General features: G+C 41.7%; 1 protein-coding gene and 1 long non-coding RNA gene across 2 annotated transcripts in view; both read left to right on the top strand.

The window, feature by feature from the left end:
- Window positions 1-11,531, top strand: part of LOC124167003 — an 82,724-nt gene extending 71,193 nt beyond the window's left edge. The window contains exon 3 of the long non-coding RNA XR_006866558.1: window positions 11,482-11,531. This is a non-coding gene — a long non-coding RNA (uncharacterized LOC124167003). The remainder of the gene's footprint in view (window positions 1-11,481) is intronic.
- Window positions 11,532-11,648: 117 nt separating this feature from the next.
- LOC124167002 (homeobox protein OTX2-like) overlaps window positions 11,649-16,144 on the top strand; it is a 92,824-nt gene continuing 88,328 nt past the window's right edge. The window contains exon 1 of the mRNA XM_046544761.1: window positions 11,649-11,894. Coding sequence (XP_046400717.1) covers window positions 11,717-11,894 — 178 coding nt within the window. The 5' untranslated portion in view covers window positions 11,649-11,716. The remainder of the gene's footprint in view (window positions 11,895-16,144) is intronic.

Genomic DNA, 16,144 nt, shown 5'->3' with positions numbered 1-16,144 from the left:
CGAAGGTCGTGTATTCCCCTTGTTAGTATACTTTTGGGAAAATAATACTTCGTTTACGTATAACCATAGAAAACGTATTTTCATGCCACTATTTTCCACATAATAAACTTAACTATGGAAGGTTAAAGCGAATGACGAACCTTGATGATGCAACGTAAGTTCCCACGTCAATGCTCATATTTACTCCGTACTTATTACTATCTTGTGCAGACCACTTTTGAAGTAATTTAAAGACAATTAGGTTCTACTTTTTGCTCGATTTGAGAGTATTTTTAGCTATAATTAAGGTACCGACACGACCTGGCGGACGACACCTATTGTTTATTTACCTTGAGCCGTTACCCTAACAATACGCCCGAAAACTATCGGACGTCTTTTCTTAGTTTCATAGTTAGTTCCCATTACGCCATCAGAGTGGGAAATTGGCGCTGCGCCATCATCTACGTCATTTCAGAGAACTTGACGACGGAATTACCCCCACCACTTATGTAGGGTCGACTAAGAAACGCATGTAGGGGCCTTTTGCTATGTAGGGACGGATATGTAGAGTTGACTAAGAATACGTCCCTTAGTTCGTGCATTCTCATACTCTGTGAGAGCGTAGACGTGGAATAGTTTGTTTTTCATGGGTCGTTTGAGCTTTTTCTGGCAATGATGGACTACTCTCTTCTTTATCCTAATTGATCTCATTTTTTACTAGTGGTGATGATTCTGATGACTTATACCTTGCTACAGCTGCATTCAATTATATTTACTCCTACTTGAAGGCGGTGGTTGGCTTCGATCTCTGGGTCCAAACATGTTACTCATCCACAAGTTAGATCGAGTGAAAACTTCATGTTTTCTTAGCTGTCTAGTGACTTTGTGCGCGGAACTCAAGTTGCACTTATTAATTTATTATTACGTGTAAAAAAGCATTTCGCAGAAAATTGGGCTACCCAACACAGAGCTGAAGTAGAATTTTAATATTTGCGACAGATGCTAATCGAGTATTATTCAAGGAAATAACTGCGGACTGGCCAGAAATATATCTATAACGAAGTCGCCCGCAATTGTACACAATGTTACAATAATTAGTAAAAAAATCCGCAATGGAAGAAGTTGCCGTGGTGCATCTACATCTACCCCGCAAGGGTCATTGGCGTGTGGCGGGGGATGTTGAGTCACCAGCCGTTAACACTCATGGATAATAAGCTATCCTTTGTGATTACTGATTCCCTCCCGATTTTTATAAAACTCCTATATTTTGAGAGGGGAAAAGAATTTCTATATATATATCCATGAAGCGAAATATCTCTCTTTATTTGATCGTTTCCTCCCGACATAAAAACAGCGCGGTTGCAAGAATCCGTTCTCAATGCATCTCTGGAAGACATGTTAGTATTAAATCAAGCAATGTAAGCCGAGAACTATGCCACTGTGCCTCCAGCGACTCCCGCCTTGATCCGTGAAAAAGGTGCTCTCTGTTCGCTCGTGACAGTTTTTGATGAATTACGCAGCTTCTCTTTGCACTGTATTTGGTTTACGAATCCTACGCTACGCTAAGCTGATTTTTCGCGGCTTTTGTGTAGACTCGAGTTCCCAGGTGTCATGGCTGTCTACTGAGGGCTTCATGGCAAATATTAGTTTCAGGCAATTTTAATTCTCGTTCTGATCACTGCATATCGCAGGCTTGCTTAAATGGGGAAGGGAATATGGGAGGGGATAAGGGCAGTTTTAGGGACTTCATGTTTGGCGTTTTCGGAACGGGTGTAATCCCAAAGGGTTTGCAATAGAGCGTTTTGCGTCGCTGCAAAATATTTTTCAAATTTCGGTTGGTAAGATTTTAAGGTGGTGAGAAGAGGTGTAATCCTCAGGTCTTTTCTGATGTTTCTATTTGAGACGAACCACGGTGCCCCGACAATTCTTCTCACAATTACGTTCTCGGCAGATTGTATTCGTTTCAGGTGATGATTTACGAATCCGTAGTTCAAGTGATGGAACGAACATCTGGCGTTAACTCTAGAGTCACTCGTTCGAATCCCAGTCAAAGCAAATGATTTTTCCCTCTTAACACTTTAAGGTCCATAAAGATTTCAGCCATTGGATTGCATAACGAGAAAATATTTTAGGCTAATGTTAATGCGTGGATTCCAATAACATTTATATGAAATCGATATCTCTATTAGTTTCTGAGATACAGTCTGGGACGTGAAATAGCTAATAAAAATTCTCACTCCCTCATGGTACATAGGGACTTATGTGTCCAGTGGCATTAAAACACTTTTTTTGATAAAATTAAAGAACAAATGGGGAGTTTTTCGCACTAACTGCACAGGATAGGTACACATAAAGGATAAACCGAAAGTCCTGTTGTAATTGACCTTCTCTTTGATTTGCTATAAACTATCATATTTCCTCTCCGTAAACAGCATTTCAAGTGAAAGTTCTTTACAATGTAGAAACAGCAATATCTAAAGGATATCATAAAAATAATTAAAAAGTAGAAACCAACAGCTTATTCTTCAATGGAACCAATTCTTATAATCGTACACCTTCTCATTTCGTTTTGAGAGAATAGGGTGGTTTCCTATTATTTTTGATTGCCTAAATCGAAAGATTATTACTCCTGGAGTACGTTTTTCACGCTTTTATATTTTTCAATGACGATATCTATTTTTCGCGATTAAACGAAAAGTGAAAAATTTCAAGCGCGCGAAAACGCGACGGCTAAGTATGAATGCTGGGAAAACTCCTAGTAACGTCATTCTGGTTCCCGCTGCCGCAAGTGAGGTGACCTTGGGGTGAGGCTTTGAGCGCTGATACGACGCAGGATGCTAGCAGGTAGCAGAGAACCCTGCTTGCTGGTAGCGCTTGACTTAAATAAGGATTATTAATACCTTATCAAACGAAGAAAACTTTCCGAACTTAAGTACTTTTAATGTGTGATTATTAAGAGATGTTTCCCCGAGCTCTGTGCCTCATGCATGCATTGGTAATCTCAGACGATGTAAAACTGCTATCTACTGGTATAGAAACTAGGTCCCTGTGACGTCACGTGGAGTGGAATCGCATGGGCGCCAATCTGGCCTTTTTCAAATGAGGATAAAATTGACCCTTGCCATTCGTGTAAACCGGTATTTCTAAAACCAAATAATTTGTATACTATGAATACACTAATGGTGGGTAACGAATCGCAATCAATGCCTTTCGTTTTCTTTGATGAAGTAAACTGCCCTATTTTAAAAAATTGTGACTAATGTTCCTTGCACTTTGAAGGGTTTAGTACTAGCGCATAAGATACCAGGCACGAGCGAATAAATGCAGCCTCGCAAGCCCCCTGGTGTTGTCGGCAGCGGTGAGGAGAGGGCACCACCAGTCGGGCGGGTGAGCACTCCGAGGATCCAACCGACCCACCAACCCCTTCGACCCTCGAACGTCAAAGAACGGAAGGCCCTTTTCAATCCGCCGCAACCGCACGACGCCTTTCCTGCCGATTAGCCAGGATAATTACCCTTTCATTGTTGCCGGCCCTTGCTCTTTAGACTCCGTGCACGCCCCTGCTGGGCAGCAGCGCCCTCTCCCCTCTCCACTATTATCCCCAAAGGATGCGAACTGGTCTTCATATGTGTGCGTGAAGGCGGCAGATGGACATCCACCAAACCTGGAGCCCCATCCAGTAACTACGTCTCTTCGTTTCCGAGATTTCGGAATCTAACTTTCCGTTTCCGTCTCCGATTCCGTTTTCGTCAATCGGAGCGCTTTTATGCTATCCACTATGTAAAATTTGCTGCAATGTTGAAAAGCGTTAATACCTTCAAAGTCAACTGGGTTTTTAACTAGTTTCTTGTGTACCTTTATGTTATTCCTATCTCCGGACATAATCATCAATTTTCCATAATTGTAGGTTACACATAACGTGCCAGTATTGCAAAGTAGGTACTTGCGACTTCTTACCATCTTCTGCAGAGCAACTTTCGAGGTAAAAATATCCCATAAGATTGCAGCTGGCACATCTCTTTCCGATTCCGAGAAACGGAAAGTCATTTTCCGTTACCTTCCGTAATTTCGGCCGCTCTCGGACGAGTTTCCGTTAGGAAAGTTTGGATAGCTTAGTGGATAGCTCATTCCGAAATTATGAAGCCTTTCCGAGAACCAACCACGAACTATCCGAGAGATTCTCTTAGTGGATAGAGCCCCTGAGCGCGAACGGAACCCCAGTTAAATCTTACACGATATCAACTCACTGATGTCCTCCGTGAAGAAATCATTCGAAGGTTCATTGCGACGAACTTCAAAGCAAGGATATGGTCCAAACGACGATTGTTTTCGGGTTCTTGGAAAGGAAAGTACAGCAGAAAATGATTTTAATTTAAACCTGAAGGTGACGATAACTCATCGAAATCCGGGTCGCGTTTTATAAAAACGCAGTGGTGTAAGTGATAGTGTAATATCCAAGAAAACTTAGATGCAATTATTTCCTGGCGAATTTTGCGTGAAGTCTTATCCGGATTTCCATTGGTTCAAGCATATCGCTGCAAATCACCAGCGTTTCAAATTAATCGCAAATTACTCTACCGTTTCATCAACCTCCGGGACAGGATTGCTGAGGCTGAGGAGGTAATTGAGATCAGGCTTCATGAAAGTACTTTTAACCGAGACATGGGGTCTGGGTCGGTCTAGGGCCCTCGGATGGGGCTCATGAAGGGGCCCTCCTGGCGATGTTATTCCGGAACATTTCAAGACATTGCATACCCTTAAATGGATTTGACTCTATTCTGTCTCTTAAAATCTAAATATAAGTTAATAAAAATTAGCAAGAACATACGAATTAATAACATAAAAAGTCAGAATTTCACAGCCATTGAAATTTAACTATGCATTATGGTTCCATTATCTATTTAGTGAATTTTTTTCTTTGAAATGCTCAAATATCTAAAAAAAAAAACTATAAACCAACCCTTTTAAGAAAGCATCTGATTTTTTTATGTTCTGACACCTTCATTTTATTTATTTTTTTATAAAATATTTTTACGCAGAGTATATAGTAAATAAAGAAACTAATGAAAACATAGACTTTTCATTATTAGAAAAAAATCTTTGGCTCCACTAATCTGAGTATTTGTCATGCCTAATTTCATATGTGTATCAGGATGGATGCGAGCATTATGGGGGCCCCATGAACTAAGACATGAACTATTACTCCTGGAGTACGTATTTCACGATTTTAGATTTTTAAATGACGATATCTATTTTTCACGATTAAATGAAAAGTGAAAATGTTCATGTGCGCGAAAACGCGACGGCTAAGTATGAATGCCGGGAAAACTCCCGTGTTACGTCGTTCTGGTTCCCGCTGCCGCAACTGAGGTGACCTTGGGGCGAGGCTCTGAGCGCTGATACGATGCAGGATGCTAGCAGGTAGCAGAGTACCATGCTAGCTGATAGCGCTTGGCTTAAATAAGGATTATTAATACCTTATCAAACGAAGAAAACTTTCCGACCGTAGCCAGTTTTAATAGGTGATTATTAAAACATGTTTCCCTGAGCTCTGTGCCTCATGCATGCATTGGTAATCTCAGACGATGTAAAACTCCTATCAACTCGTATAGAAACTAGGTCCCTGTGACGTCAAGTGGAGTGGCATCGTATGGGTGCCAATCTGGCCTTTTTCAAATGAGGATAAAATTGACAATTGCCATTCGTCTAAACTGGGATTTCTAAAACCAAACAATTTGTATATTATGAATACACTAATGGTGGGTAACGAATCGCAATCAATGCCTTTCGTTTTCTTTGATGAAGGAAACTAACCTATTGTGGCGACTTGTAGGGTAGTTTGTAGATGTACAATAGCGTTGTTGGTAACGTCAAACAACGCCATCGACATAGAAGAGCAACAGAATTTTGTGCTCCGACACAAAATGTTGTTGCTCTTTCCGAGTTTCCCCACGGCTGCAACGCATTTACGACGTTGTAACAACGATACGGATACTGATATCATAATTTGCTTCCACTGAGTTATTGCTGAAGGTAGTTGAGCGGTATCGGCTGAAGTCTAGTGAGGCACTCGGTCTATCTTCTATTTACGCAAAAAAAGTCGCCAAAAAATTTAAACAAAATAAAACATAGTTAGGTATGGAATGTAAGTGTAATTTTACATCTCAGCACAATGCAAACGTCAGAAATGATTTTTAAAAGGTATTTACAGTAGTCAACTTGACTAGTGCTTGGCAAATGAGCCGAATTTGGAGCTGGAACTTACGCTGAGCGGCGGTACCTACATTTCTTGCGGAGGTCGTCCAATTGTCCACGTGTGCTTGTTGTGAATTTTGTCAACATAAAGACGACATATTAATTGAGGTATTTGGGAATTGCGATGGCTTCAAACCTATCGTAGGGAACAAATATATGATAGAGGTATTTCTGGAAGAGCCCCGTAGAAAGTAAGATTCGTGAAGCGTATTGTTGGAAGATTTTCGGATGCAAAAATGTAAGAGAGGTGCTATTTCGCACTCATCCGATCACACCTTGAATATGCATCGAACCCATGTTATTCAGTGCAAAAAGGCTTCATCCGTGATATAATAAAGAAAGGAAAGCTACGCGGCTCGACAAATACAGCTACGGGCATGTAGAGAGCGTTACATAGTTCCGTTTTCCACCGAACAATATAGGACTTCAATAAACGCTTGGTGGAACTTCCACCAAACCCCTATAGAAGCGGCTTGCTGGATAGCATGTAGATGAAGTTGTGGATTAAGCTTATCGTAATGGCTTTAACGCAGTGTTGGACCAATCACTGAAGAAAAAGAATTGGGTCCGACTGCAGCCATATCGCTCGTAATTCAGTCGGTTTCAGGTATAAATTACCTCCAGAAACTTTAAATTCTTATACGTCCATTGGCTCGAAATTTTACCGAGAGCTTGACACATACAAAAATTATTATCAGTATTAAAAAATCTACAAATTTACGCCTGAAACATTTCTTGAAAACTGCAGCTGGTTATTAATATCACGCGATCATTTAACCTTGTTGATTTTAAGTTGTATCCAAGGATACTAGGGAAATAACATTTTCATCAAAGACACGGGCCTTGGAGAGTAAGAGGTTGGTGGTTGTAGTCAAACATTTCTCCCAACATGAGTTTCCTGCGGTTCTTCCCCCCTTCCCCTCTGTCACTGTCCCAACCCACCCCCTTCTCTTTCCTCCCCCTCGGCCAATTTTTCCGCCCGCCGTCATTTCATGGGCTTCCGTCCACGCACCGCTCCCCGGCGAACGAACGAAGACCCCACCGGACAGGAATACCCCACCACCACGAGGAGGAACTTATACTGATGCGGAAATTCCACAGAGAAAAAAATCATCCCCATTGTCCTGGAATCGAACCCGTATCCTCTCGAGTCCGGGGTCTGTACTTAAGAGTACTAATATCTCCCATAATTATAACGGTCTGTATTAATAATGAAAGACACTTTGTTTCTTCCATAAGTTTATAAAAAATTCTATTTTATTACCGGTTTCAGCTATTAAGTAGGTATTTGATAATGGTGTAACAGCCGAAACCGGTATTAAATAGAAATTTTTATAAAGTTGTTGAAAGTGTCTTTCATTATTAATATGGGGCCCTTTCACTACGTACAAGCTTCAAGTTTCGATTTAGGACGGTGTGCCTTGGCCACGTAGTATTACTCGCTCAAATCATGCGCTATTATTTTTTAACTTTTCAAGGAACTTTATCGTTGGATTTCTTTATCGCAAACTCGAATGGGTTGCGATGACATCGTGTTCTTTTATAGGGTACTCGAATATAAATTTCATTGGGATTCGTTCATGTAAGGTCACAAGAGAGAGGTGGTAAGGAGCCACAGCACGGCAATTCCGATTCTCGTATGGTCATGACTTGAATGCGGCCATAATATGTACCGTCTCTCCGTAGTTAACGACGCGAACGATTCTCATCGATTCCATGAAGCAGGCGGTACTGTATTGTAATGAACAGTCATTCTTTCGGGTTTTCCTCCGCGTTCATCAATTTTCCTTGACAGCATTTCGTCAACGTTCTTGTTGGCTTCCTCAGGTCCAATGAAGCTCCAATGCAGAATTTGGTCTCCAGCTTCTTTGGAGCCTTTTTTGTGGAATGGTGCTCTGATTGGTAAAAATCCTTGAGGACCCGTTTCCACGCAATAGCCGTCCTCACGGTTGAAGTCTCAGTTTTTTATTTAATTCAATCCCTTCCCTGATGACCTTATGGTAGTAGCGGCCTTCTTTATTCAATACAGCAGCGTTGTCGAAATGAATGACATGGGTAGGTCCACTCTAATGGTTTTCAGCCATCCCTTAATGGTGATTTTTTTTCTGTTTTTGTGGCCCCCCTGTGCTGTATTCTGTTCTGTGTGGGAAAAATTTCACAGAAAAGCGGATAAATGGAAGAACCACTGTCTACAGTTTAAAATCTCCATCGAAGCCTACATGGAAACTTAGGACCCTCAGTGGGCATTCATCCGCAGCGCCAGTGCCGATGCTTGAGTCGCCCGTACATACATCTTTTTTATTCATTTACATTTCAGTTTACTTCTCGCACGAATGGCACACAAGTAAAGTCACGCGCAGAATGGACTCACGTTTATCACGATACCGACCAACCTTGAATTAGTGCCACCATGTATTTTTAGGTCTTCAATTTTACTTAAATGTAGCGTCAAGACCTGCGACATCTGGTTTACCATGGTTTGTGACTTCCTAACTTTAGATACTTACTTGACTATACGAAATCAGCCCCAGTGGGCCGCGCGGCGTCAAAACCAAGGCTATCCAGGATAGTATCCAGTCTTCTCTTCTGCTTCTGTCCATACACTTCCCTCAAATCATCTTCCCGGGCTTGCATTCCTTACACATCTTCTATCAGTATGTTATCCATCCACCTTTTCTTCGCTCTTCCTCTGGTCTTATTCTCTCCGGAAACATATAATTTGATAATTCAGGATATCTTTAGTTACTCATTTATGCTCTCCATACATGTCCTCTCCACTCCAATATCCTGCTTTTTAATAATCTCTGTATCGAATTGTCCCCATAAACATTTTATAGTTCCTGATTGTGTCGTTATCCGCATTCTCCTACTAATTCGTCCGGGATCGGACCATATATTTTGTTAACATGATTTTAGAATAGTTTTTTATTTCACCGTTTCTAGCGAATCCCGCGAGAATATCGAAGCTGTTGTGTCACTAACATTAACCGAATCGCTTCGAAATTACTGCATTAACAACAATTCTCATACTTGCCCCTTGAAATAGTGGTAAGAATTACGATCGGGCCATTCGCTTTCGACTCTTGAATATTTGAAGTCCGGGGCAAGCCTTAAGAAGAAACTGACGACCAGCCGTACGTAACGCCTTCTTTTACGGAATAGCACTGCAGGTGCGGTTGGGCTGGCTAAGGAATGGCTGCATACGGAGGAGCAACCAATTCCAAATCAGGAATAATGTGGAGGCAGCAGGGGGCAGAGGGGGGGTGACAGAGGGGGGCACACCCCCTTCTCGTGAGTTCGGGAAAAATTGCAATTGTGGCAGTCTGTGAGTTGGATCTCCATTGAAAGTGTTTATTTCTACTGCTTAAAAATACAAAGATAAAAAATAATTAACATCTATTAGTTACTTCTCTACAACGAACCCATCGTTGGTATCAATATTTAATAAATATTGTGTCTGAGGCCTGAAGACGCTAAGATTCGTCAAGCTTGTTGTTGGAAGGTAAACAAATGAAACAGTGAAAGAGAGGTGCTATTTCGCACTCGTCCGACCGCACCTTGAATATTCAGCGAGCAGAGAGACTTAATCCGTAAACTTAATAAATACAAAGAAAAGCTGCACGATTCATGAAAAACTACTCCTGGCGTGCATGAAGCGTTACGCATATGTTAAGCGAATTAGGCTGGGAGCCGCTAGAGACTCGGAGGCTACGAGATAGGCTTAATTTGTTTGAGGATTCAACGAAGGATACCTTTCAGAGAGACACGGAGAACATGATATTACAGCCGCACTGTACTTCCAGGACAGAAAGAAACGATGCATTAAGAGAAATATTTTACCGAACGAATAGATATGGGAATTCGTTTTTCCCCCGAACAGTGAAGGACTTTAATAGGTGATAGGGGGAACAAGAGCATTAGCATTTCCTTTTTAATTTGTTAACGGTGGGGGCCTAGCACCCGCTTCCATACGCCATATTGAGGCGGCTTGCGGTTTAGTATGCAGATGAAGGTCAGACATCAAATTCACTTCGCTGAGAAGTATTGCATACATCCAAAGCTCTACGTAAAAGTTATGAACCGTCTCCATCCAGAACAGAAATCGCCATCCACCACTGCGTTTAAGAATGCCCTTTTATTGCTTTTTAAAGGAATGGAAATAGGAAAAATGGACCCATTAAAAGGTTTGATGTCGTTAAGTATAAGAACGTTTTCTTTGAAAATTTAAATGGACTCATTAACAGGTATTCCAATACTGACGTTGTGCTCAGAGTACTGAGATAAGGGCTGGAATGCTCACATATTCGTCTGGGTTTTCCAGGATCCAGACGAAAACATTAATAATTAAGGCAGGTAGACAAACCCTTCTTGACGTGAAGTGAACATATAATGTTTCGGCGTGGTGAGTTATTTCGTAGAAAAAACGGTACAATACATGTATGATCATTGTGGGAGTAAGAAGAAATACTCCTTACATTAGTACTGACCAAATTATGTGAACAAGCATACCGTCCTGGATGGTGTTCATGTTGTTTGTTTTCCGACATTCTATCTCTGGATCTGGGCTAACTGTTCGAAGGGTCCTCGATTCCAATCCCTAGTAAAACCTACGGTCACCACGAAAAAAATCCTTGCAGTATGACACGGACCAGTGAAATTAACTTCCCCCTCACTCAAAATTTTTTTACAGCGGGAGAATCTGACTAACAACAATGTTGTATGATCACAAACAACCATGCCCTTGATTGAAGCAACCTATCTCGATGAGGGGATCGAACCCGCGACGTTCGGTTTGGCAGGCGATGACTTAGCCCCGCCGCCACCAAGGCCGTCTAAATTGTAATATGCATGAATTTGTGAATGCATACAAGCGCTTGTGGTGTAGCCTGGGGTGAGATGTAATTTCATTTATCCGACCTGACTTTAGGGTTCCAGTAGTGGAAATGATTAACCTTTTAGTCACTAGATACTGATAAGGCTGTCATTGGTTCTGTGTAAGAAATCGTTAATACCACTTTTTACCTGCAATTCTTCTACTTTGTGTCGGAGGGGTAGTTGTATACTTCGATAATTTCTAGGTACTTGAATAAGTGTTGTTGATTGAATTTGGCCCACTCTTAATCCTAACATCCCATACATTCTTCCTTATTTCTCCATGGTTGCTGGGGAATCATCTAGATACTAGAATACTTGTACTCTAGTGTTTTTGACTCGATCTAACGCGAAGCATCCTTTCTCCTGGTCTAGGTGCACCCCGGATTCGGGTGAGTTGACCTTCCCCGGCTTCGGCTCCGGGCCCTGCTCCGGCGGCACCACGACCTCCGGCAGCGGCCTGGTGGGTGCGGGAGGGGGCGGGGGCGGAGGCGGTGGAGGTGGGGGCGCTGGAGGCGGAGGGGGCGGCGGAGGCGGCGGCGGTGGGGGGTCTTCCTCTGCCTCTGGTGTTTCCGCGGTGACGGCTGCCGCGGCGGCTGCCGCTGCCGGCATGGCCTCCTACCTCAAGTCTTCGACGCACCCATACCACCATCCCCACCACCCGCACCCCCATCACCCGCACCATCCGCACCACCACCACGCAGCCGCCGCCGCGGCCGCGGCCATCGGACTCGGGATGCCGGCCGCGGCGATGGATTCGCTGCACCCGGGAATGGGATACCCCTCCTGTGAGTATCTCAACGCAGACACTGGCGAATATTACTATATCGCGTGATTCGAATGGTTGCTAACATTTCGGAAATATATATATTGTGCCGGTCCCAATTCCCGGATAAGCTTATGCCCAAGACCCCCCCCCCCTCCGTTCGCTCCGAGGATATTTGGACGAGTGAGGTTAGCCAGCGGGGCGACACTCACGTAATTATTTTTCCTGTGTCGGAGGAGTCACAGCCTTAGTCCACCACTCCTCTCCTCCGATCCAGGTGTAGGGAACTTGTATTTCAAGCGACCAGCGCCGTTTGATTAGCATAAAATGATAAAATTGAGGGATTGTGGAGGAATCGCCGAATAAGGTGACAAATCTCCCCCTTAAATAACAGGATGCCAGGCCTATTTCCGTTTAACATAGCGAAGCGATTTTACGGAAACCCTATACCAGGAGTGACAAACACGCGGCCCGCGGCACCATGACTTCTTCAATCGCAATCGAAACTTCCTTTGCTCCTTTAAGATTTACAGATCTTGCAGTTGGAAGATCAAAACTTACTGGCACTTCATCCATATTAACCACATGCATTTCTTCATGCACTTGTAAAGGCAAAGAGGTGTCAAGTATCTGGGAGTGTTTGTACCAGGGATTAAAGTAAATAAACTCTTTCTTCTCTCTCAGTTGCCTTTTTAAATAATAATAATTATAATAGAGTTGCGGTAGTATTTTGTATGATTCTCCTGTTATTGATCCTGAAATACATATGCGGCCCTAGCGCTGTATGAGTTGGCTAATGTGGCCCGCCGAGGTGAATGAGTTGATGAGCACCTATACATTTTCACAGAAGAATGCAAGGTTTTTTCTAAAAATGTGAAAAAATAATAAATATTAAAAATATCAAAATCTAATTATCTATAACTGCTGAAAACAGTTTAAGCTTTCAAAAATGCACGGTGGTTTTGACAAAACATCAGAAGTTATTGAGAAATTAAATAATTAATTTGGGGATCTGTTATGTCTCAGCGCCAGTAATAACGTCTCAAAAAACCGCGCCAGTACTCAAAGGTAAAAGTATGTCAATACAATGTTAGCAGGGAGAAATAATCTTCCTACGTTAGGTTATGAAGGTGAGGTAACACAGTCAGAAGACAAACGCTTCTTCAATTAGTGAGTGACATCCAGCCTGCTCAGCTCATATTCCTAGATCCTTGTTGATTTCCCTGAGGGGACTACTTGAAGGTTCTACGTGGATTTGTAGTTAATTAACTCAAGGAATTTCACGAGGTTCTTGCTGAAGGTAACACTGCTGTAGACTGGACGAATTAATCGACCAAATCAAGTGGCATGATGCCCTGATGAACATCACAGGTCGGGAAGGTGTCAGGGAAGAACAGTAGAGGAAATACTCGAATGAATCACATAGGACAAGTTGCATAGTGCATGAAAGGGAAGGAATACGTAAATATAAAAACTTACTTTACTTACTTCTTGAAGAGCAGAGAGGAGGGGGGTCGTAAAACTAGCATTCGGATATTTGACCTAAAATCATGAATGTTTGGCATGATTAACCCTGCTAAATTGTGCTAGTTTAGTAAGACGAGGTACAGAGACGAAGTGTCCATTGAATTATAGCAACTCCTTCAACTCTGCCGAAGTGATTATCGTGAAATAATTTCGTATTTTTATTCAAGTGAATCTACCATAAATATCTGAGTTATTCCCTCAATTCAATTTGAGAAAAAAAATGTTAAATCCAGTATAGTGTTCTCCTTTCAAATTTAAAATATTTCGTCTTATAATAGTAATTTAAAATCCATCATAGTCTTGTAGTATTTGATAATTTCAAATATTTATAATGAAAATTAGATCACCTTTTGTGATATCTGTTTCATCTTCGCGCTCATATTTTTCCAGTTCGTTAATACTGACGAAAAATTATTATAGTATCATTTTGAGGCACGCAGTTTTGAATATCCAAAACGCTAACGTCTTGATAAAGAACTTAAATTCACTGAAATAAGTTCAACTATTTCATAATATAGATAAATAGTTTGGCATCCCCCTTTCGCAGTCTTAAACTACATGCCAATTTTCATCACATTGATTTTCATGTAACTCCGTTGGACCCAGTAATGGCATCCATTAGGAGAGGATCAGAAAAACCGCTATTTCCCCGTTTGAAGTGCAGAGGAAAAAAACTTAGAGAGAAATAACGCGAGAGGAAAGAAATGCGATATAGCTTCTGATTGAAAGATCCTGTTAAGGGTTCGCCACTCGAAAACGACTCCCCTTAATAAATCAAATAGCTTCTCCATCATCGACCCTTTTTTTCGTAGCCCTCCTTGCTTCTTCACTTGGGGCTCTTCCGAGTGGAGACTGGATGTTGGTTGGAGAGAGAGAGGTGTGGTTTTTCCGCCCCGGGGTAGATGGAGGGGTGGAATGGTTTTTGCTGTCGAAAAGGGGGTGTTAGTGTCACAGGGGGTGCAGGGAGGGAGGCAAAGCATGAAAACCCCATTTGGGAAGGCACCCTTTACCGTTCCCACCCCTTCCTGGAACCTTCACTCCCCCGCAAGAGCCACTTCCCCCACATACAATGCCACTGCGCACCGCTCCCTATAAAAGGAGCCACGCGCCCGAATACCCTTAGGGTCTTCCCCCGTGAAAGGGGAAGTGCACCATCCTAACCAATTTGTTGATTATCATTCGATTATCCTCCGGAGTGCCCCTCCCCATTCCCTCAATTCTCGCATCGCTCAATCAGCGTCGAATGTCGGAGGGTGTGATTGTAGTGGGAGGGGAAATGGACCACTTCGTTTGTGGAAGGAAATATCCCGGGGCCATTGACACTCAGGGGCGGGCGACCGCTCACCCCTTCGCCACCGGCTTATTTGCTCGGCGAGCGTGTGTCTGCGGCGACTAGGGCGTTTTCCGGGAGTACCCCAAGGCTGCTATCCGGAACCACTCCGCTGTGTCATAACCTCCCGCTCTCAGTGAATTAAAACCTCCGCTCAAGGGTCAACTACATTGAATACCCCTTCCATGCCTTTCTATATGATAACATACCATGAGTTTGAATGGAAACAAATATTTAATGTGAGGAAATTAACTTATATCTATCAGTAATAATATCTCTACCACATCCTCCAGGACTCGTTCATTTTTGCAAATGCAAATTTTCGCGTTCTCAATATTACATGCAGTTTTATAATGTGGCTTTTAGGTCTCAAAATAATCCAAAATCGTGAAAAAAGGGAATAAAACCGCAATCGCTGAAGGCCTCGTGGAAGATGCGAAAAATATGAAGCCTCGATCATATATATTCTATATTTTCCGGGAAAATCATGAGGGTGCTTGGCGGGACTTCTGGACTATGTGATTAACTCACGCATGGTCCTCAAAGTGAATTAGAACTATTCTAGAACTAGAATAAATCAATTATGTCATAATATATACCCTCCATAATTTTCGGTGTGATAAAATACCATGTAAAACTATGGATAAAATCGTTTTTTGAGAAATTTTACTTATTTTTATCATTATTATTAAAAATATCTCTGCCACATATTCTACGGCTCCTTTATTTTCGTGAATGAGAATGTTCACGTTCTCATTACTGCCAAAAGTTTTTTTAAATGCCATAGTAAGGTCCAAATCGTGGATAATATAATATATTAAAGTATGCCACAAATGCTACAAGTTGTGTAAAATATGCAAAAAATATGAGTCCAAAAACATTTTTATTTCCTAACGTCAAAAAATCGTAAAGGTATTTTGTAGTTAATGGATTAAAGTTATATAAAAACTTGTGGAACGTTCTTGTGATTGGTAAAGTGAGGAAAATAAATTCCTCAAAATATGTTTGTTGTGAGTTTAACACATTTTCTTTAGATTTTATCCTCAAATTTTGACGGGATGTTCAAGGATAATGTTGGTTTACCTTGAACATATAATAAGATATTTGTACTTTTTTGGAGTTTCTGGGGAATTATTCAGTGATAAGTTATTACAAGCAAAACTAAATCAAAAGCTTACATTGCATATTGCATACATTATGGAGAAAAGATCATTTTTAATCAGAGAATAAATTGCTAATCTCAGGTATTGCGCAACACCATACGGTATTGTCTTGACATTAGCACTTAAAAGCCTAAAATTCAAATGAAAATCAATTTCTTTGGATTTCACCTTTTTATTTGTTTTATTGGTCGTACAGAAGACGTAGGTGTTTTCTCTATTATTATGTTAAGCCACTTAAAAAAAACTAAGACC

Source organism: Ischnura elegans, chromosome 10, assembly GCF_921293095.1.
Source record: "Ischnura elegans chromosome 10, ioIscEleg1.1, whole genome shotgun sequence".
In the NCBI taxonomy this organism is placed as follows: domain Eukaryota; kingdom Metazoa; phylum Arthropoda; class Insecta; order Odonata; family Coenagrionidae; genus Ischnura; species Ischnura elegans.
The sequence above is the reverse complement of the archived record's forward strand: the minus strand, read 5'-3'. Positions and strand labels throughout refer to the sequence as shown.